We start from the raw sequence: 16,589 nt of genomic DNA, 5'->3' as shown, positions 1-16,589 counted from the left end.
TGGATCCATCCAAATTCCTACATATTAAGAGCGGACTCACACCCGCGGCTTGCTCTCGGGTGAGTTCATATATCCGGATTCAGCATGCTACTACAGACCTCAAAGCCACAATAGTCTGGTGGATGCTAGAGGGGTTGACAAGGAAGTGGCCTGTCGTGGCTTTTGTTTTCGTCTAAGTTCATATATGCGTGTGAGCTTTGCCTGCACCTTGGGAGTCTCTAGTAACTCCTGCCTTGGATTGAGCTCTACAGATATACCTTCCCTATTTTAAAGCCCTCCATGCCTACCCTATTGGTGAAGATATTTGCTGCCATTCAAATCTCACACATATTACAAGGTTGTCTTGACATATTATCGATGGTGACTTGTTAGAAAGAGGAAACAATACATCAAATTCTAGCTGTGCTTCACATTTGAATAGTGGGACTCTATAAGAAACTCCGATACCCAAATTCGAGTTTTCCTACATATTCAATCTTGTGCTATATTTAGGTACTTTTAACAGTTGAAGGTGGTAGGTGCATGTTGACATCGAAAACGATCCGCGAGGCTATTCTACTTGTAGGCTAGCGCCGATCGGAGGCACCTGACGCAATGTCACGGGATGCTGAAACAATCGCGCCGTTGCCATGACGACTCCCGCAACAACAGTTTCTTGCTTGGGGTAACAATCCACTTAAATCCATGGGAGAGACATATCAAGCTTCGTTGTTTCTGCTACTCTTCTGAATAACCTCTTTCTTTGTCTCTGTCGCTCTTCCCTGCTATTTTTTTTTCTTTTTGGGAGTTTGCATTCGTATCCCTTCGTTATCCCTTCCCCTTTTTATCGGCCTTGGTTTGACACCTAGACACCCAACTTGGGTTTGTTTTGGTACCTTCGCTTTGCCGCAGCATTCTTGCCACGATCGACACGGCCTTTACGCCTTTGCAGCGAATATATCAGGACTCGCTGGCAACTATTTCCCACGCGACTCCTGGTTATTAAAAACGTATGGTACCTGATCTCTGGGCAAGTTTGCCTTATGTCCTTCGTCATCAGTCGTGAACCCATTCGCTGATCAGGACTTGGTGAATAAACACTGACACATTATAGACACCTGTCTTAGTCTTGTATTACGATTGCACACTTCGCATCCTGAGTCACCAGCAAACCCAACGTCAATATGGCTAAGGGACCTGGTCAACGGCCACTCTCCGAAGTGAGCCCCATGGCCCAGAGGCGCAATTCGCCTAGCTGGAATCAAGTTACCAAGGTACTGTCAACGCGATGCTTTGCATGTGGTCAAGCATGCTAACAACCTAGCAGATGCCACACGGCGAATCGCCTGCATATGATGTCTCGTCTCTGAATAACAATGCCTCCCCTCGCCTGTTTTGGAAAGGTCGGGACTCCCCATCGCCGTTCCCAAAGGGAGCCGAGAATAAAGCGCCATACGATCCAGAGGGGTGTTATTTCCCCTCAAAGCGCCCGTCGCTCGAAAACTTGAAACGCGTGTCGAAGGTCAAAAATAACAACAAGTTCTTCGAAGGTGGTCAAGAATATGACCCGGCTTCGGTGGTCTTTCCCCAGAGACCATTAGGCTCGCAGCGGTCTCCGCAACGGAACAGCCAAATGAATGTTACGAAATCCCAAGTCGACGAAGATACCAGCCAAATGTCTCGCCCGTCATCCTCGAGCAAAGACCAAGCATCGCCAAGCAAGTCCTCGCTATCCAAAGGTAGTCGGTATGGCAAGGGATTCGATCCCCAGAACGATATTTGGTCCGAATATGGCAGTGCTGGACATCGACATGCAAAGAGTGTCACTTTTGATCACGCCCCCCCTCAAATCAACGAATATGAAATGACGACACCGGATCTCTCCTCAGTTGCATCTGAGTCACGTGAGAACAGCTACGAGTCCGAAGAAGAGGGGGATCTTAGTTTTGAGGCCGAGTCATCGATTGAGCGTGATGATAGCTTTGACGCCTCGCTGGAAGATGCTGAGAAAACTCCTGTTGTGTTGCCCGAAGACTGGCGTTTTATGAGCCCAACAAACAGTGATAGCGATCCTTTCATCGAAGACGTCGAAGAAGACAGCGCCGATGAGCGACCTATTTCACGTGAAGGAGGATCTTCTCAGCACACACGCGTCGAGTCGCTGGACTCAAATGGCGAGCGACGTCCCCTCCCGCCTTTGCCATCGGTCAATCGCATGTCTGGCGCGCGTCCGTCCTCTGCTGATAAGCTCGCTGCCGCTTTTGAGATCGGCAGCGCGGGACAGCGTGTGCTCCCTACGCCTCCAGCTCCTGCCGCATATACAAAGTCTGATATCCCCGGCGCTGGGTCCATAGAGGAGAGACTCCGTCTCATGATGCTGCAAGAGAGAGATGATGATGAGACACATGATGACCACGCCGAGAGTATCGAGGAAACCTTGGAGCTTCCTAGAGCAGATGAAACGCTTGCATCGAAAGATGATACTTACGCAGATGATGCCAAGGATAACTTCTTTTCTCCACCTCGCATTTCTCGCGACTCAATCTTGCGGGGAATCCGCAAAGGTGATAGTTATGAGGATGACAGCTCAGATGCCTCTTCTCAAATTGCTTCCAGCCCCCAACGTTATGACCATTATGACCCTGATGTTCCCATTCCATCCACGGAGACCGACGATGATGACTCCTCAAGTGTAATCATTAAAGAGGAAGAGCGCGATGAAGACCTTTACTCTATTACGGATTATTATCAGAGCAGGTCAGACAACAGCTTGTCATCCCGTGACCAACGGGCCAAGTACGATGAGGCCAGCAATTACTCGCTACGCTCTGCTGCCGAAGCCGCCGATCGCGAACACGCTGGGCATGATAGTCATGAACAAGAATCTGGACAGACTACCCCCAATGCTGAAACCCACACCGACGCCGAAAAGCCCGCACAGCCAAACGAGGGTGCCCAGGAATACAAAGAGCCAAACGCCCCTCAAAACCAGTCCTTCGATATGGCATCTATCCGTCAGTCTCTCGCACGCCCTCTTACCCCCGAGATGCACCAGGACCAAGCTTCCGAAGCGTCTACTCCAGACTCTGTCATTCGTCATCCGATCGAACACGACAATGAAGAAGAGGACGAAGAAGAGGAAGACGACGACGAAGAAGAAGAACAGGAAGAGGAAGATGCAGAGGGGGAAGAGGAGTTAGAGCCGGAACATGATGAGAGCTCATCCGATGAGTCTGTTCCTGACCCTGTCGCAACAATCCGAGCTCCCGGTGCTGGCCTCAAGACCAGGCCCTCACTGACCCCTGCGGATATCCAGTCGATGGCTGCCACCCGCCGTCAGATCAGTGGCCAACACGCTCTACCCACTCCTTCATTGACTAAGCAGATCTCCAACGACTCAAACTCGTCGGATCCCGAACATGAAAATATTGACTTGCCACCAAAGCTGGGGCCCGCAGCTCTTGCCCAGCGACAAAGTAGTTGTTTGAAACTCGACATTCCCTTCAGTATCCAGGAAGAAAGCCTTGGATTTGGACTGGACAAGGAGTTTGATCGTGTCATTGAATCCCAAAAGGTTGCATTCCACCTTGCCCTTTCCCAAAGCCCTAGTTCCTTACTGCCTTCCCAGGCAATAGGACACAAGGATCCCGCGACCCCAGGAATTAGTGCACACCCCGCTGACTCTCCTACCCCCAAACAGAGAGGATACCTCATGAGACAGAACACGAAAGTCATCATTGCCAGCAGCCGTAACGAAGAAGAAGCAATGCCTTCTGCCGAACACACTGCCCAAGATCCGCACGGTACACGCTCCGCTGGATCTTCTCCACGCAAGGCGAGCCAACAGACCTGGACCACAGTCCCTTGGAATGGCTCAGCGCGACGCCCAAGTATCAAGTCTGCCACCGGTATCCCGAAGAAAAAGCCCGTCCCTGGCATAGGTGGAGTCCCACCTCTCCCTGGACAGCCCAGCAATGTTCAGGAAGCTCCAGCCACCATTGAAGAGAACGAGCCAACCATCTCCGAATCGTTTGAAGATGGAGAAGAGCGAGGTCGTTTATTTGTGAAGGTCATAGGCCTCAAATATTGTGACCTTCCTCTCCCACGGGGTAAGACCCTATCATAGTACCCACTGCAATTGACTGTCACTAACCGAACTGTAGGTGAACGATCGTATTTTGCACTGACCCTGGATAACGGACTGCACTGTGTGACCACCTCCTGGTTGGAGATGGGCAAGTCAGCTCCAATCGGACAAGAGTTCGAGCTCATCGTCCAGAATGACCTTGAGTTCCAGTTGACCTTGCAAATGAAGATTGACGAGAGCAAATTCCAAACCCAAGAACCCGCATCATCGCCATCACGCCAGAAGGCGTCGGCCCTCAGCCGTGTATTTGCATCCCCACGTCGGCGCAAGGAGCTTGACATTAAGCAACAAATGCAGTCGCAGCAACAGAAGGCCAAGGACGTTAATGCTCCCGTATACGAACGGCTTCGAAACTTGGTTGCACGTGATGGTAGCTTTGGCCGCGCTTATGTGGCTTTAAGCGACCACGAGCAGCAGGCGTTTGGCCGTCCCCACATTGTTGATGTTGCTTGCTTCAACGAATGGGCCGTTGAGGAACAGATGAGCAGCATCAAGAGCAAGAAGAGTGCGACTAGCATTAATACGCAGCGTCGACCACCTTATAAGATTGGAAAGTTGGAAGTGCAACTTCTATTCGTGCCTAAGCCGAAAGGTAGCAAGGATGAAGACATGCCGAAGAGCATGAATGCCTGTATTCGTGAATTGCGCGATGCAGAGAGTGTTGCAGCTCGCTGCTGGGAAGGGTTCCTTTCCCAACAGGGCGGAGATTGTCCTGTAAGTGCTTACGAAGTCTTCTATCGTCGATTTAAAACTAATCCATCACAATAGTACTGGCGCCGTCGCTTCTTTAAGCTTCAAGGATCCAAGTTAACGGCCTTCCACGAAACAACGCGCCAACCTCGTGCTACCATTAATCTAGCCAAGGCCTCCAAGCTCATTGACGATCGATCCTCTTTACTTCAAAAGGAGACCAACACGAAGGGCGGTACCCGTCGCAAGTCTGCATTCGCCGAAGAAGAGGATGGCTACATGTTTGTTGAAGAGGGATTCCGCATCCGTTTTGGTAATGGTGAAGTGATTGACTTCTATGCGGATAGCCCCGCAGATAAGGAGGGCTGGCTTCGAGTCATGTCTGAAGCTGTTGGGAAGGGCTCTAGCTCCGGCAATGGTGCACTCAAACCCTGGGCTGATCTTGTGCTCAAGCGTGAGCGTAGCATGAAAGCCAGCAATGAGACTGCGCCTCGTCGTCCGCCCACTGGGATTCCCACAGCACCTGCCTCACTGCCATCTCCTGTTCGGAGCCGGAACAGTGCGATGATGGCACCTCCTCCATCTTCTGCGGGGTCTGGGGCGCCGGCGCCTCAATCCTCACGTCCTCGACACAAGCACACTCATTCTCAACCCGAGATGGGTACTGTCGAAGCACGTCGGCAGAAAACCCGCTCTCTCATGTTCTAAGCAATACTCCAAAAACGAGTAGAACTCTAACGCAGAACATTTTTCACTTCTCCTGTGCATGATGTCAGTTGTCACAATAACTACTACACTTTTTTTATTTGTCTTTCCGAGGTCTTTCTCCTGTTTCATGTCAATTCTCCTTTTTTTTTTGCTTCCGATTTGCGATGACAGTCATTGACTTTTTTTGTTCATTTCCTTCCGCCGGACTTCCCCTCATGGTGCTGGTGTATGGTGCGACTCGTTGACTTTTCTTTCGCTCTGTCAAATTATCTTTTCTTATGAATTGTTGCGGAATGGCGCAGGCAAATATGGCAACTGTACGATTCAAGACCTCATAGCACGCACAAACGATTTCCTTTTGACTTGTTGTGCTTTCGCTGTACGCTCATGACGCATAACCTTCTCTTAGCTTTGTTATTTTCTTTTCAAAACTCCATAATTCTCCTACAAATTTCATTTTTTGTTGATGTTGAATACCCTCGGGATTTTCTCTTGAAAAACTAAATCTCTTCAAAACATTAGACAAACTCGAGAGTCCAAAGGTCGCCCAGTCGATTATTTGATTCTCCAAGTCCCCCATGAACCACAATACTGCCATTACCAAGGACATCGCCATCGAACCAACCCCGTGGGTCTGGGCGCTCATCTCCCTGAGCCTCAACCTTGGTCCATAGCTGGGTCTCTACATCAAATAACCACACATCACCCAACATTTTTCCGGCACCCTGATGTCCCAAGGAACTAGGATCCTGCTCACCAAACAGAGTGACCAAGTACACACGGCCAGAAACAACAACAGGAAGCAAGGCTGCCACACTTCGCGGCGATGGTCCAGTCATACCATCTGAAACAAACGAGTGCGAGCTCCACATATTGGTTTCAGGCTCATACACATCTACTCTGCCACCCTGTTCCCGCTCCCCATCAAACCCATTCATCCGATACAACCTACCCTGGGCAAATGCAATAGAGGTTCCACCGCGTGGTGGATCCGGCGCCGAAGCAAGTTCCGTCCACTGCTTCTGGGATACACTGAATGCCCACAGATCCGATAGACGGCCCTTCTCCGGACAGCCCGCGTGGATAAACACGGTGTCTTTGCCGTCGCTGGCTGTGCAGTGGTAGCTGCGCGCTGCCGGGATAGAGGACGGGTTTGCGTCGGATGGTGATAGGAGTGACCATTCGTCTGAGGCGGGGTTGAATTCCCAAATAGCGCCACTTTCTTCTACCGGTGCCATTGCTGCGCCCCCGCGTCCGGAGAATAGGTAGATTTTGCCATTGAGGGTTGCCGAGGCGGTCCCGACTCGCGGCGAAGGGGATTTGTCGGTGGATGGCTTGGTAGATAGGGTTGCGGCTATGGGATCTGTTAGTTGTATGCGCTGGCATCAGATTTGGGATTTTTTTGTAGAAATAGGGAGACTCACGACGTCCAAGTGAAACAATGTGAACGTTATTGTCTCTCGGCTCTCGTGGCCGCAACTCCCCGCCAAAGATGTAAACCTGTCCGTCAATGACGGAGACTACCTGGGACGATCGCCGTAAGACCTCAGCCTCGACGACTTTGGTCCATTTTGCTTGGATGACTGCCATGCTGATGGGGTTGGATAATATGAATCACAGGGATTTTAAAATAGACCAAGACTCTAGGGATGCTTGCTTAAATATAAAGTGATCCTATTAGCCCCCGCTTGGATTTATTAAATGCTGAGGCTGTGATCTGATGCGGGTGAAAGACTGCCGAGGAGGGGAAAGACGGCGTTGCTTTTGACTTTGTTGAGCGGAGGACCTTGGTGGCCATGCTAGGTTGTTTTCTATAACTTCGAAGAAGATTAGCGATAAATATCTATAGAAAGACAAGTCCTCTATAACTGCAGAGTGTGGTTTATGCTGTTTACTTAATATCTTTTAACACATCTCATGGGAGTATAAACCACGTGATTACTAGATGGGCTTCATAGGAGCGCACTATTGTTGGTTTCATATCACATCTACCCTGTGCCTACCCAGAAAGAAATGCAATCAACTACATTAGAATGAATGCTTGGTTAAACTTGGCCAATGCCGTTTTTCGTATATTCGATATCGAGTGGCGTCATCTCAATCACCAAATGATCTTCCGGGGAATGCGAGATTACAAATGGCATATGCACGTCAATTAATAATATAATTCCATCTGTACCATCTGGTACTACTGCAGGGCTTACCAGTCGACTTGATTCTTGTATCCCTCAAAGCTATGCATTTATCAGCATTTCTCCATGTCATACGAATATTGCGTGCTGTATTCTGACAAATAGAACTCACCCCGCAAACAGCTATATAAAGAACCATCTATCGAAGTCATCTGTTCCAAGCTCCATTAAATTACAACGCAAATAACTCACTATGGCTTCTGCAGCTGTTCAACTTCCTGGTTCTCACGGCTCTCTGCTCTCAGAAAACCCCAGAGTCCCAGTCTCCGAAAAGCCTCACCATGTCCAGGCTACACTCAACTTCTACAAAGAGAACGAAGATGGCTCTCCCCCGGCACCATCTTATGTTGGCAAACCAGAGACTTATGATCGACCGGTGGTTCCTCTCGTGACCACCATCCACGATATCAGTGGCCATGAGCTGGACTACAAGCTAGACAGCCATGGATTCCAGCTTTACTATCACGAAAGCCAAGAGAAAGACTTCCTAGACGATGAGAAGATCAAGAGAGAATATTACCCGGAAACAGAACAACTACTTAAAGACGCGTATGCACTCCTGAAGCCATCAACATCACTCAAATGAAACTAACAATGACCTACATAGCACGGGTGCCTCTCGTATCTTCATCTTCGACCATACCATCCGACGGGCCCAAACTGATAGATCCATTACTAGCCAGCTCCGCGGACCTGTGCAGCGCGTACACATTGATCAATCCTACACTGCGTCCAAAAACAGAGTCTCCCACCATCTCCCAGACGAGGCTCCCGAGCTCCTCAAGGGCCGATACCAGATCATCAACGTCTGGCGTCCGATCAAAACCATCCTGAAGGATCCATTGGCGGTGGCGGATGCCCACTCAGTCCCAGATAGTGACCTTGTTCCCATCGGGCTCATATACCCAGACCGCGAAGGTGAGACATATGCCGTCAAGCCCGATCCGAATATCAAGTGGTATTACCGCTATGGGCAGACTCCGGACCTGGTGACACTTATCAAATGTTTTGATTCCAAGGTTGATGGAAGAGCTCGTCGTGTGCCCCATACTGCTTTTGTTAACCCGGAAACGGAGCATGAAGCGGGAAGAGAGAGTATTGAAGTGCGAGCATTGGTTTTCCATCCTGATGATCGTGATTAGGTTGAACCTCCAGAGTGGAGTGGATGTGGTGTTGTCTTTGTGTACTCATTTCGCATTGCCTTGGAAGGCCCAGATTGTTAGTGCTGATCTATTGACTTACGAATTGCTACCTTTGAATATCTTGCCAGTTCCTTTTGTATAAACAAGTATAACCTAAGACAAGTCTTGTACCGATATAGCGGATCGCAGGGCTTAATCGACATCCCGGAGATCAACCTTGTTCTGGAAACTAGCAAGTGATATTAATCAGACTATCAATGAAATCGCTCTATACAATTATTAAACATGGTCTAAGCTATAAATATAAATGCAAAATGCAATATATCCAGTCCCCAGGGTACCTTATTTCGCAATGGCCTGCTTCCATGAGCTGGAAATTTTATTCCAATATTGTTCAGGATGAAGTCTCATATGGCCGACATGCGGCGAGCCCTCAAACATCTCAAGATCAGCCGAATAGCCTAATGTCCTGGCATGGGCGACATTCTCCTCCAAATCCTTGTAACCAATAATCTCATCTTCCTTAGAGTAAAGGTAAACCCTGCTAGAACCGGCCGCGACGCAAGACTTATCATTTATGATTCCATCCGCCCAAACGCCCGAAGACACGGAACCGCTCAAGAGTTGCCACAGGAAATTCGCCCAGAGGAAAGCATACCACAGACCATGTGTGATAATGAAGGACCAAGGGAAGAACTTGGCCGTGCCGACCGCCATGGCACGCGACCACCGGGTAACCTGAGACGTGAAGTCCAGACTTCCAGGCGTGGAGTCCAGCACTAAGAGCTCGTGGGGGAATGGCTTGTCTGTTCCATAGCGTCGCTGATACGCGACGACGATGGAGGCAGTGAAAATGGCGCCTGTATTTGACATGGCATGCAGGAGAAGGCGCTCCTTTTCGTTTCCGCTGCCGGTTGGCGTAGGGAAGACGGTGTCGACGACCGGCATCATGGCCTGGATTCTGGCTTCCTCTGGTTGGTTGGTGGCCTGGAAGGTAGTCGATAGGATAACGATGATCCGCGCGGATGGGTAGAGCTCATGGTAGCCGTCGGAATATTTGGTAACGTGTTTCGGCATGCCGTCGCCCCAGCCGGAAATGATAATCGTTGTTGGCTCGTCGGCTGGAGCTGGTTTGGCCTTCTCGTGACCATTGCGAAGGTATACTCGATCAGATATCGGGGTGAAGCCCGGGAATGGAATGGGTTTTGGAACCATTGTGAAAGTATGGGCTGCAGAGTAATACCTGCGCAAGGGGATAGTTTTGATCTAACTTTACTTCAAAAGTGCGACAAGTTTGAAGTCTTTGTTGGCCCGGTCTTGTTATATGCCAGTGTTCTTAAAAAAAAAAAAGAAGAAAGACAAGAAAATCTGCTCCAGTGGCCAGTCGCCTAATGTGGAAGTTATCCCGGTGCAGGAGATATAGCATTGGTCGAACAACAACGGTTGGGACTATTTGATCTCCAGCACCAATCTTTTTATGGCATGTGGATCGTTGGGAAGAACATAAAGGGCTTGGCGAATGAAATGTTCTGGATACCTCGGCAATTGCCCTATTGGGCATAAAATGATGGGAAAGGATAGGAGGAATAGGAGGAATAGGAGATATTCAATTCAGTCTTGAATTTAGGTATTTGTAGAGATACCTTGTTAGAGTCGACTTGAGAATTATGAGAATTGCAAGAGCAGTCGATCTCTTTTTATACAATCTATATCCCAGATCTATGCATAACTCTCATCTCCACCCAGAAAGGCCGATGTACATAAATCCCGACCGGACCGAAGTTCGGAGACTAGGCCATCGGGAGCCGGGACCCTAGTCGTCCTTCCCACCACACACCAAAGAGTGCAATCCCATGGCCCAACTTCCATGCACATCATCAAAGTAGGAGCGTCACACGCTAAGAAGCGCCGGGCCGCCCGTGATGACATCTTCAGGCCCACGTCTCAGTACAATAAGCGCTGCCGACCAGCTTCACAATCCAATGACCTAAGTCAAGGTGCATGCTATTATTTGACCATTCTCCGTCGTCTTGCCTGACTCAAACATTGTCGTGGCACAGAGGAAAGCCACTTGCATGAATTATTGGAAGTTAGGCTTGTGTTGGTGCTCGTATGGAGTACAGATTTGACTATTTCATCGCAAGGCCAAAATTCCGGAGACTTGGGCTTTCCCCAAACACCAACTGATTCACAGTGATAATCTCAATAAAAAGCAAATTGAGATGGATAATTAGCACTTTCTGGCTCTTCCACAGTCTGTTTTTCATCCGCGTTCAGGCCAAATGTGACTATCCTCTCAGCTGTGAGGGGCGCCGATCAGACTACCAACTGACCTCGGATTAGAGCACTCACCGCCAAATCAAACCTTTTGAGCTTTTTCTGTGCTGCACATTTCTAATTCCACGAAGAGATCATCTAATACCTTTGAGTTGGACACTTCATGCCGAGTCTCGCAATGGCAAAATCGAGCTCAGATATCTTCATGAGCATCAAACCCGAGCACATGGGCAATATCGCGTCTGGCGCGAAGAACCATGAATATCGTGGTTACCTACTCCCGCAGAAGGTTCACCGCATCTGGTTCTACACCACTCTCCCCGTCAAGCAAATCGCGTATGTCGCTCGCATATCCCCAGGGAAAATTCCAGGCGAGGTTCCGGAAGACGGCGGGATTGGCAATACGGAATTCAACGCGGGTACGAAGAAGTCCAAATATGGCTACGAAATAATCAAGCTATGGATGTTGAAGCATCCTATCAGCTTGGAGAAGGCCATCTTGGAAGGGTTCTTGAAAGGTGCACCGCAAAAGTATTGTTGGGTGCCAGTCAGTCTTTTACGGCGCTATCCACTGGATAAACATGTGCAGCTAATTTCGAATACACCGGAGCTCTCAGCGGAGGAAAAGAAGAAAGACCACGAAAATAAATTGGAGAATTAACCTGTTTGGGTAAACACTGATGCAAGCCACATCACACAGCCTGGGGATGACATTCATAGATCGGATAAAGATGGCAAGGCACACACTACCCCGCTTGATGCAATATTTCAACGCTTGAGTTGATACGGGGTGGATCGAAATAGCTTTCACCACTTTAATATCTTTGGTACTATACCTACCTATTTTGGTGACTATGACTCCTGCCCTATTCTTGGAGGTATCCAGATGCGGTAATCAATAGCGGCATACAAACAACTTGGGTACGGACGTCGATCCAATAACTCTGTCCCCAGCTTTTTGTTTTTTTTTGCTTTTTGGATAAACACTAGTTTGTAATAGCGGTGCATAGTACATAGTACTTTCACTCCTATTATCTCTCTCGTTAGAGTGCGCCACCGGAATTGGGAGTGTTTTGGGTAGGTAGAACCGCCATGGATTATGGGGTCCTAACGGTCTCTAAAGTGGAATAATTTTGAGGATCCCCGTGATATATTACGACAACGGTTATATATTATATATATGAGCTTTACCTAATAATATGCCTTCCTTTCAAATATTAATAAATATTCAACCGACTTCGAATAGGAAACTTAAATGCGCAAAAAGTACAATGCCAAAAGGCGCCATATATGCTCTATATGTTCTTGCAGTTTATCTACACCGCGCCGAGTATCAATAAATAAATGTACAAAGGCCAGATAACCACCCGGCCCCAATTTCAGTATCTCAGAACAATCAGTATTCCTGCTGATCGTTCCAGTAGGTAGTTCCAGATTGGACTTCGCCCGTAGGCTCAAGGTTCCACCTGAGAACCAACTTAACCCACTGCAACAAGTGACTCGCAATCTTAACATGTCCCACATCCGTAAGATGGTTCTTGGGGTTGATATCGTTATGCTGCAGAAGGCCCTCGGTGGGGAAATAGTAGACGAAACCACGGTCTTTGAAGTGCTCATTGACTTCCCTGGTCTCTTCCTGGTAGTAAGTGCTACCGACGTACTTCTTTCCTTCCTTGGTGAATCCTCCCCATTGGGACTGTTGAAGTTAGTCGGATGGACCATTTACAGACCAAGCTGTGAATAGAAGAGGTACATACCATGAGGATGATGATTGCATTAGGCCAGTTAGAGTGGATATCCTCGACCAAGTCGACGTAGGCATGGTAGTAATCCCTGCCGGGGATTTCGTTGGGATGGCGATGATCGTTACCGCCCATCTGAATGATCACAAGATCGGCCGGTTGCTCTGCCTTGACGTCCCACTTCTCGGGATTGCGGTCGTAGATTGATCGCGCACGAGAGCCCGGGTCCGAGGCACGGTGCCAGTACCATCCCTAGTGGCGTTGTTAGTTGATGATGGGGTTTCTAGGGGAAATGGGAGGTTGATGACATACTACACCGCGAGAGCCGCCGTTGTAACATTGTTCATCGGCGAGACACACGCCGGGATAGGCCTGCGAGACTTGTCAGCATATTCGGAATTCAGAAATCCAGGTGGGAGCGGACTGACCGTGATGCCGTATTCGACATTTCCTAAGCCGTTAGCGAAGAGGAAGGACCACGAGGAGATTGTCTCGTAGGTGGCAAATTGTCCAGATGCAAGCCTTGGGGACAGTTAGTTGCATGGAAGACTAGCTGGCAAGGTGTGGAAACTTACGAGCCCCCAATAATCTCAACTCTCTTTGGGAAGGTCGGGGCCTTGGTAAGGACGGCGTCATTCGCGACAGCAACACCAGCGATTTGGACTGTGTGGACGGTAAGTAACGAACAGATTGAACGACAGGGAGAGACTTATCCAATGCCCCAATTTGTGACTGTAATGCAGTTAGTATATAGGTTACCACTGGAATTTGGGATACACACCTCTCATCTCAAAGACATTTTTGTCGACGGGTTCATCACCATCTTTGAGCTCTGACCACGGACCAACAAATTGATATGTGGAGGAGGCGGTGATATTAGAGAATTGCCAATCAAGAGAGCCAATCCTGTCAAGGGTTAGCACAATGAATACATAAAGAGTGAGATGTATGCATACCGGTAGGCCACCAGAACACCCGTGTTGGTGCTTGGGCCGAAGTGGACGGCAAGCTAGAATGATGTTACGATGTGGACCCCATTTTTAAGGTTAATCGGAGTAAACAAGACGCACCTTTTCCCCAGAGAACTCGACTTTGATTCCCGGTGCACTGTATCATTACTTAGTAAAGCCGACAAAATAATAGCGAGTCATACATACGACCACCCTGAGGTTCGTTCCAAGGTTAGCATTAAGGTTAAAACCAGAATCCGGGGAAGAGGAGCGGGGAACATACAAGAGATGTGTTGACTATCCCATCGACCTTTGTAAGAGATCTCCGGGGCATCCGCGGGATAGTTCCTCCATGAATCGTCCAAAGTCACCGGTTGTAACTGGCCGGGATATGCATTCTCTCTCACTTGACCGTTCTCGAGAATGGTGGCCGAAGCAACCACAGCTGCCAGCAAGGTCGTAAATGTACGTGCAAGCCGCATTTTGGAAGTGACAAAGTTGTGGATTCTGGATATTCTTGTCCCGTACACCCCTAAGCCATCAAGTTCTCCTGAACTAGGGGGTAAATTCAGATGGGTCTAAATGGATGTGTCGGGTTGAGACTAAAATTGCGTGATCTTGGCCCGCCACCACCCGACTTTGCCAAGCACCTGTGTATTGTCACGTGTATTACTGGGTATGATACCTGACAGCCCTGGAGGTCCTGGAGAACCCTATCTGATCAATTTCCCGAGACCCTTAAACCTTTTTGGATTGAGGAAAAGCGGGTACCGGTCCACACGAGGCGGAATATGCCGGTTCTAGAACATACTACGGATTAGCTATGTATGTGTATGTTGTAGATAGTTAATACGTAGATACTCCGTATGCGTAAATGCGACAGCCACCACACATATCTCCCCGTCATGCAGGGGAAACTCTTGGCTGCCGACCTCTGACCACAAGGCAGACGATCTTGTACCATAACATGAATATGTACTACGGGGTACCGAAAACCGCTTAGACTTTCGGTTTTCTAAATAAATGGGTCGCCAAGGACCGAGAGACAAAGAGACTTCGTACTAACACGTATGTTGTACGGGACACAGTCGCAGGAAGATGATAGGGCTGAGGTCTTTTTTTTTTGCTGTGCACCACTTACGTATCCTCGGAGTAAAACTATGCTATTTTATTGACTTGTAATAACTAAATTAAGATTGAGAAGCTTACCAAGTAATTAATATCACCTAAAATAGCCAGCTTCAACGTTGTCATGTGATTGAGTAGACCCGTTTTTCAATAGTCTCGTGAGCTCTATGGAGTACGGAGTAGAGTCTGAAGACTGAAGCCAAGAGTTTGCTCCGCCTGGTTGGTTGAATACGAAATTATTGAGTTACAATATATGTTTCAAATTCATTCGGTTCAAATCAAGTTCAACGGTACATTCCCAGGGACGGAATGTTGTTATCTGTAGAATCCAATGGCTCTTATTTACCATTCCTGCGTTCACGGTGATATTCGAAAAGTTCCCGAGGTACCAGCGATCTTCACGGAGTCCGAGTGTCAGATAACGTGATGACTTACTCCATATGGAGTGCTTTGTACAACGTACTCCATATCACATCCATAGAAGATATACAACACCCATACATTCATACATCCATACAGCATAGGATGTACCCGACTGAAATGCCCTCTCGTTCTCGTATTTGGCGGAAATAAGAAATAGGGGTGAACTTCCAAGGTTGCATTCCATCCCCTTACTCCGAATCGAAGTGGTATAGCGTTAACGCCAGTGCGCATCGAATTCCAGAAAAAGAAATTAAATCAATTGGAAGCCCCGATTCCGATTTGCCGTTGGGATTGCCCTGGCCAATCAGGTTGCAGACCTGGGCTGCGTGGGATCAATGCCAAGATCTGGCGTAATTTGAGGCGGCCTTTAGCCCATGGTTCATATGGGGAAAATACAGCGTGTTGATTGGCAGATGGGATACTAGCTCAATTGATGCGCAGAGCGTCGTCAGCTTCTACATAAGATGGTTTAGTTCGTGGCTGGAGATAGCTTCAATTTACGCCCCTTCCCTTGTTTGTATGCGTATGGCGTATGGCGTACGAGTACGGAGTATTCGTACATATGCTGTAACTATGGAGGCAATACTCATCCCTATGTTGTAGATTGATACATACAATATACGTATATCCAGCTCTTTTCTGATGTAGTATCATTTATCGACATTTACATAACTGCAAACATAACATGGCACAACCCCTCCAGTTATATTTAGGCATCGTATACTTTACTTCACTTTCGTCACTTCGTCATTTTCGCCATCTTCACAGGTATTGAACTGGTAATTTCAAGGCTCCACTACCGAGGCCCCACGGCGATACCTACATACAACAAGGTAAATCCCCCAAGTTCCAGTTCACGCCCATTCGATCGCCTCGTACCCATTTTCCGCTTGGCCAAGATCCGCGACTCGTGGGAAAGGGAAGATGAATTCGGCTTTCTCTTACATATACCCCGTTCTGCTGTCTTGGCCTATTTATTTTCGAAACTTCTCGCTCGTTGATCTATGGGGAGGCTCTCTCAGTAACTTGAGCTAACCTCATCTCTGTCCCTTCCTCTCTCCTTTGAATCTTCAGCATTTTGGTTTGTTTTGTTTGGCATTTTGTGAGCTTTGTCGTTCGATGTTGATGGTTGCATTTGGCTTTCCATTTCAACCAATCCACTAGACACTCCGAGTCTCCTGTCGGACTTGTTTGGTTTCTCATTCACTCTT

General features: G+C 48.3%; 6 protein-coding genes across 6 annotated transcripts; 3 read left to right on the top strand and 3 right to left on the bottom strand.

Moving 5' to 3' along the window:
• Positions 1 to 1,163: 1,163 nt before the first annotated feature.
• Positions 1,164 to 5,524, top strand: bud4 (uncharacterized protein; the record flags this gene model as incomplete). The annotated part of the gene is made up of 5 exons (XM_039071886.1): positions 1,164 to 1,253; positions 1,307 to 3,553; positions 3,680 to 4,088; positions 4,143 to 4,840; positions 4,895 to 5,524. 5 exons carry the CDS (start codon positions 1,164 to 1,166, stop codon positions 5,522 to 5,524), a joined length of 4,074 nt encoding a protein of 1,357 aa, XP_038929773.1.
• Positions 5,525 to 6,042: 518 nt separating this feature from the next.
• Positions 6,043 to 7,114, bottom strand: LCP9604111_4210 (Kelch repeat protein; the record flags this gene model as incomplete). Its single annotated transcript, XM_039071885.1, has 2 exons — positions 6,043 to 6,878; positions 6,949 to 7,114. The coding sequence occupies 2 exons, from the start codon at positions 7,112 to 7,114 to the stop codon at positions 6,043 to 6,045; spliced, it is 1,002 nt and encodes a 333-aa protein (XP_038929772.1).
• Positions 7,115 to 7,909: 795 nt separating this feature from the next.
• On the top strand, positions 7,910 to 8,858 carry LCP9604111_4209 (uncharacterized protein; the record flags this gene model as incomplete). Its single annotated transcript, XM_039071883.1, has 2 exons — positions 7,910 to 8,265; positions 8,324 to 8,858. The coding sequence occupies 2 exons, from the start codon at positions 7,910 to 7,912 to the stop codon at positions 8,856 to 8,858; spliced, it is 891 nt and encodes a 296-aa protein (XP_038929771.1).
• A 342-nt stretch (positions 8,859 to 9,200) lies between these two features.
• Positions 9,201 to 10,073, bottom strand: LCP9604111_4208 (TMEM53 family protein; the record flags this gene model as incomplete). Its single annotated transcript, XM_039071882.1, has 1 exon — positions 9,201 to 10,073. The coding sequence occupies one exon, from the start codon at positions 10,071 to 10,073 to the stop codon at positions 9,201 to 9,203; it is 873 nt and encodes a 290-aa protein (XP_038929770.1).
• A 1,240-nt stretch (positions 10,074 to 11,313) lies between these two features.
• Positions 11,314 to 11,796, top strand: LCP9604111_4207 (uncharacterized protein; the record flags this gene model as incomplete). The annotated part of the gene is made up of 1 exon (XM_039071881.1): positions 11,314 to 11,796. One exon carries the CDS (start codon positions 11,314 to 11,316, stop codon positions 11,794 to 11,796), a length of 483 nt encoding a protein of 160 aa, XP_038929769.1.
• Positions 11,797 to 12,531: 735 nt separating this feature from the next.
• Positions 12,532 to 14,309, bottom strand: LCP9604111_4206 (SGNH/GDSL hydrolase family protein; the record flags this gene model as incomplete). The annotated part of the gene is made up of 11 exons (XM_039071880.1): positions 12,532 to 12,831; positions 12,893 to 13,129; positions 13,190 to 13,249; positions 13,306 to 13,399; positions 13,453 to 13,542; positions 13,591 to 13,609; positions 13,659 to 13,783; positions 13,834 to 13,886; positions 13,948 to 13,984; positions 14,035 to 14,041; positions 14,111 to 14,309. 11 exons carry the CDS (start codon positions 14,307 to 14,309, stop codon positions 12,532 to 12,534), a joined length of 1,221 nt encoding a protein of 406 aa, XP_038929768.1.
• Between the last annotated feature and the right edge of the window lie 2,280 nt (positions 14,310 to 16,589).

The sequence above is a fragment of the Penicillium roqueforti genome (genome assembly GCF_015533775.1).
Source record: "Penicillium roqueforti strain LCP96 04111 chromosome Unknown scaffold_08, whole genome shotgun sequence".
Classification (NCBI taxonomy): domain Eukaryota; kingdom Fungi; phylum Ascomycota; class Eurotiomycetes; order Eurotiales; family Aspergillaceae; genus Penicillium; species Penicillium roqueforti.
Note: the sequence above shows the minus strand (reverse complement) of the source record. Positions and strands in the feature narration are given on the sequence as shown.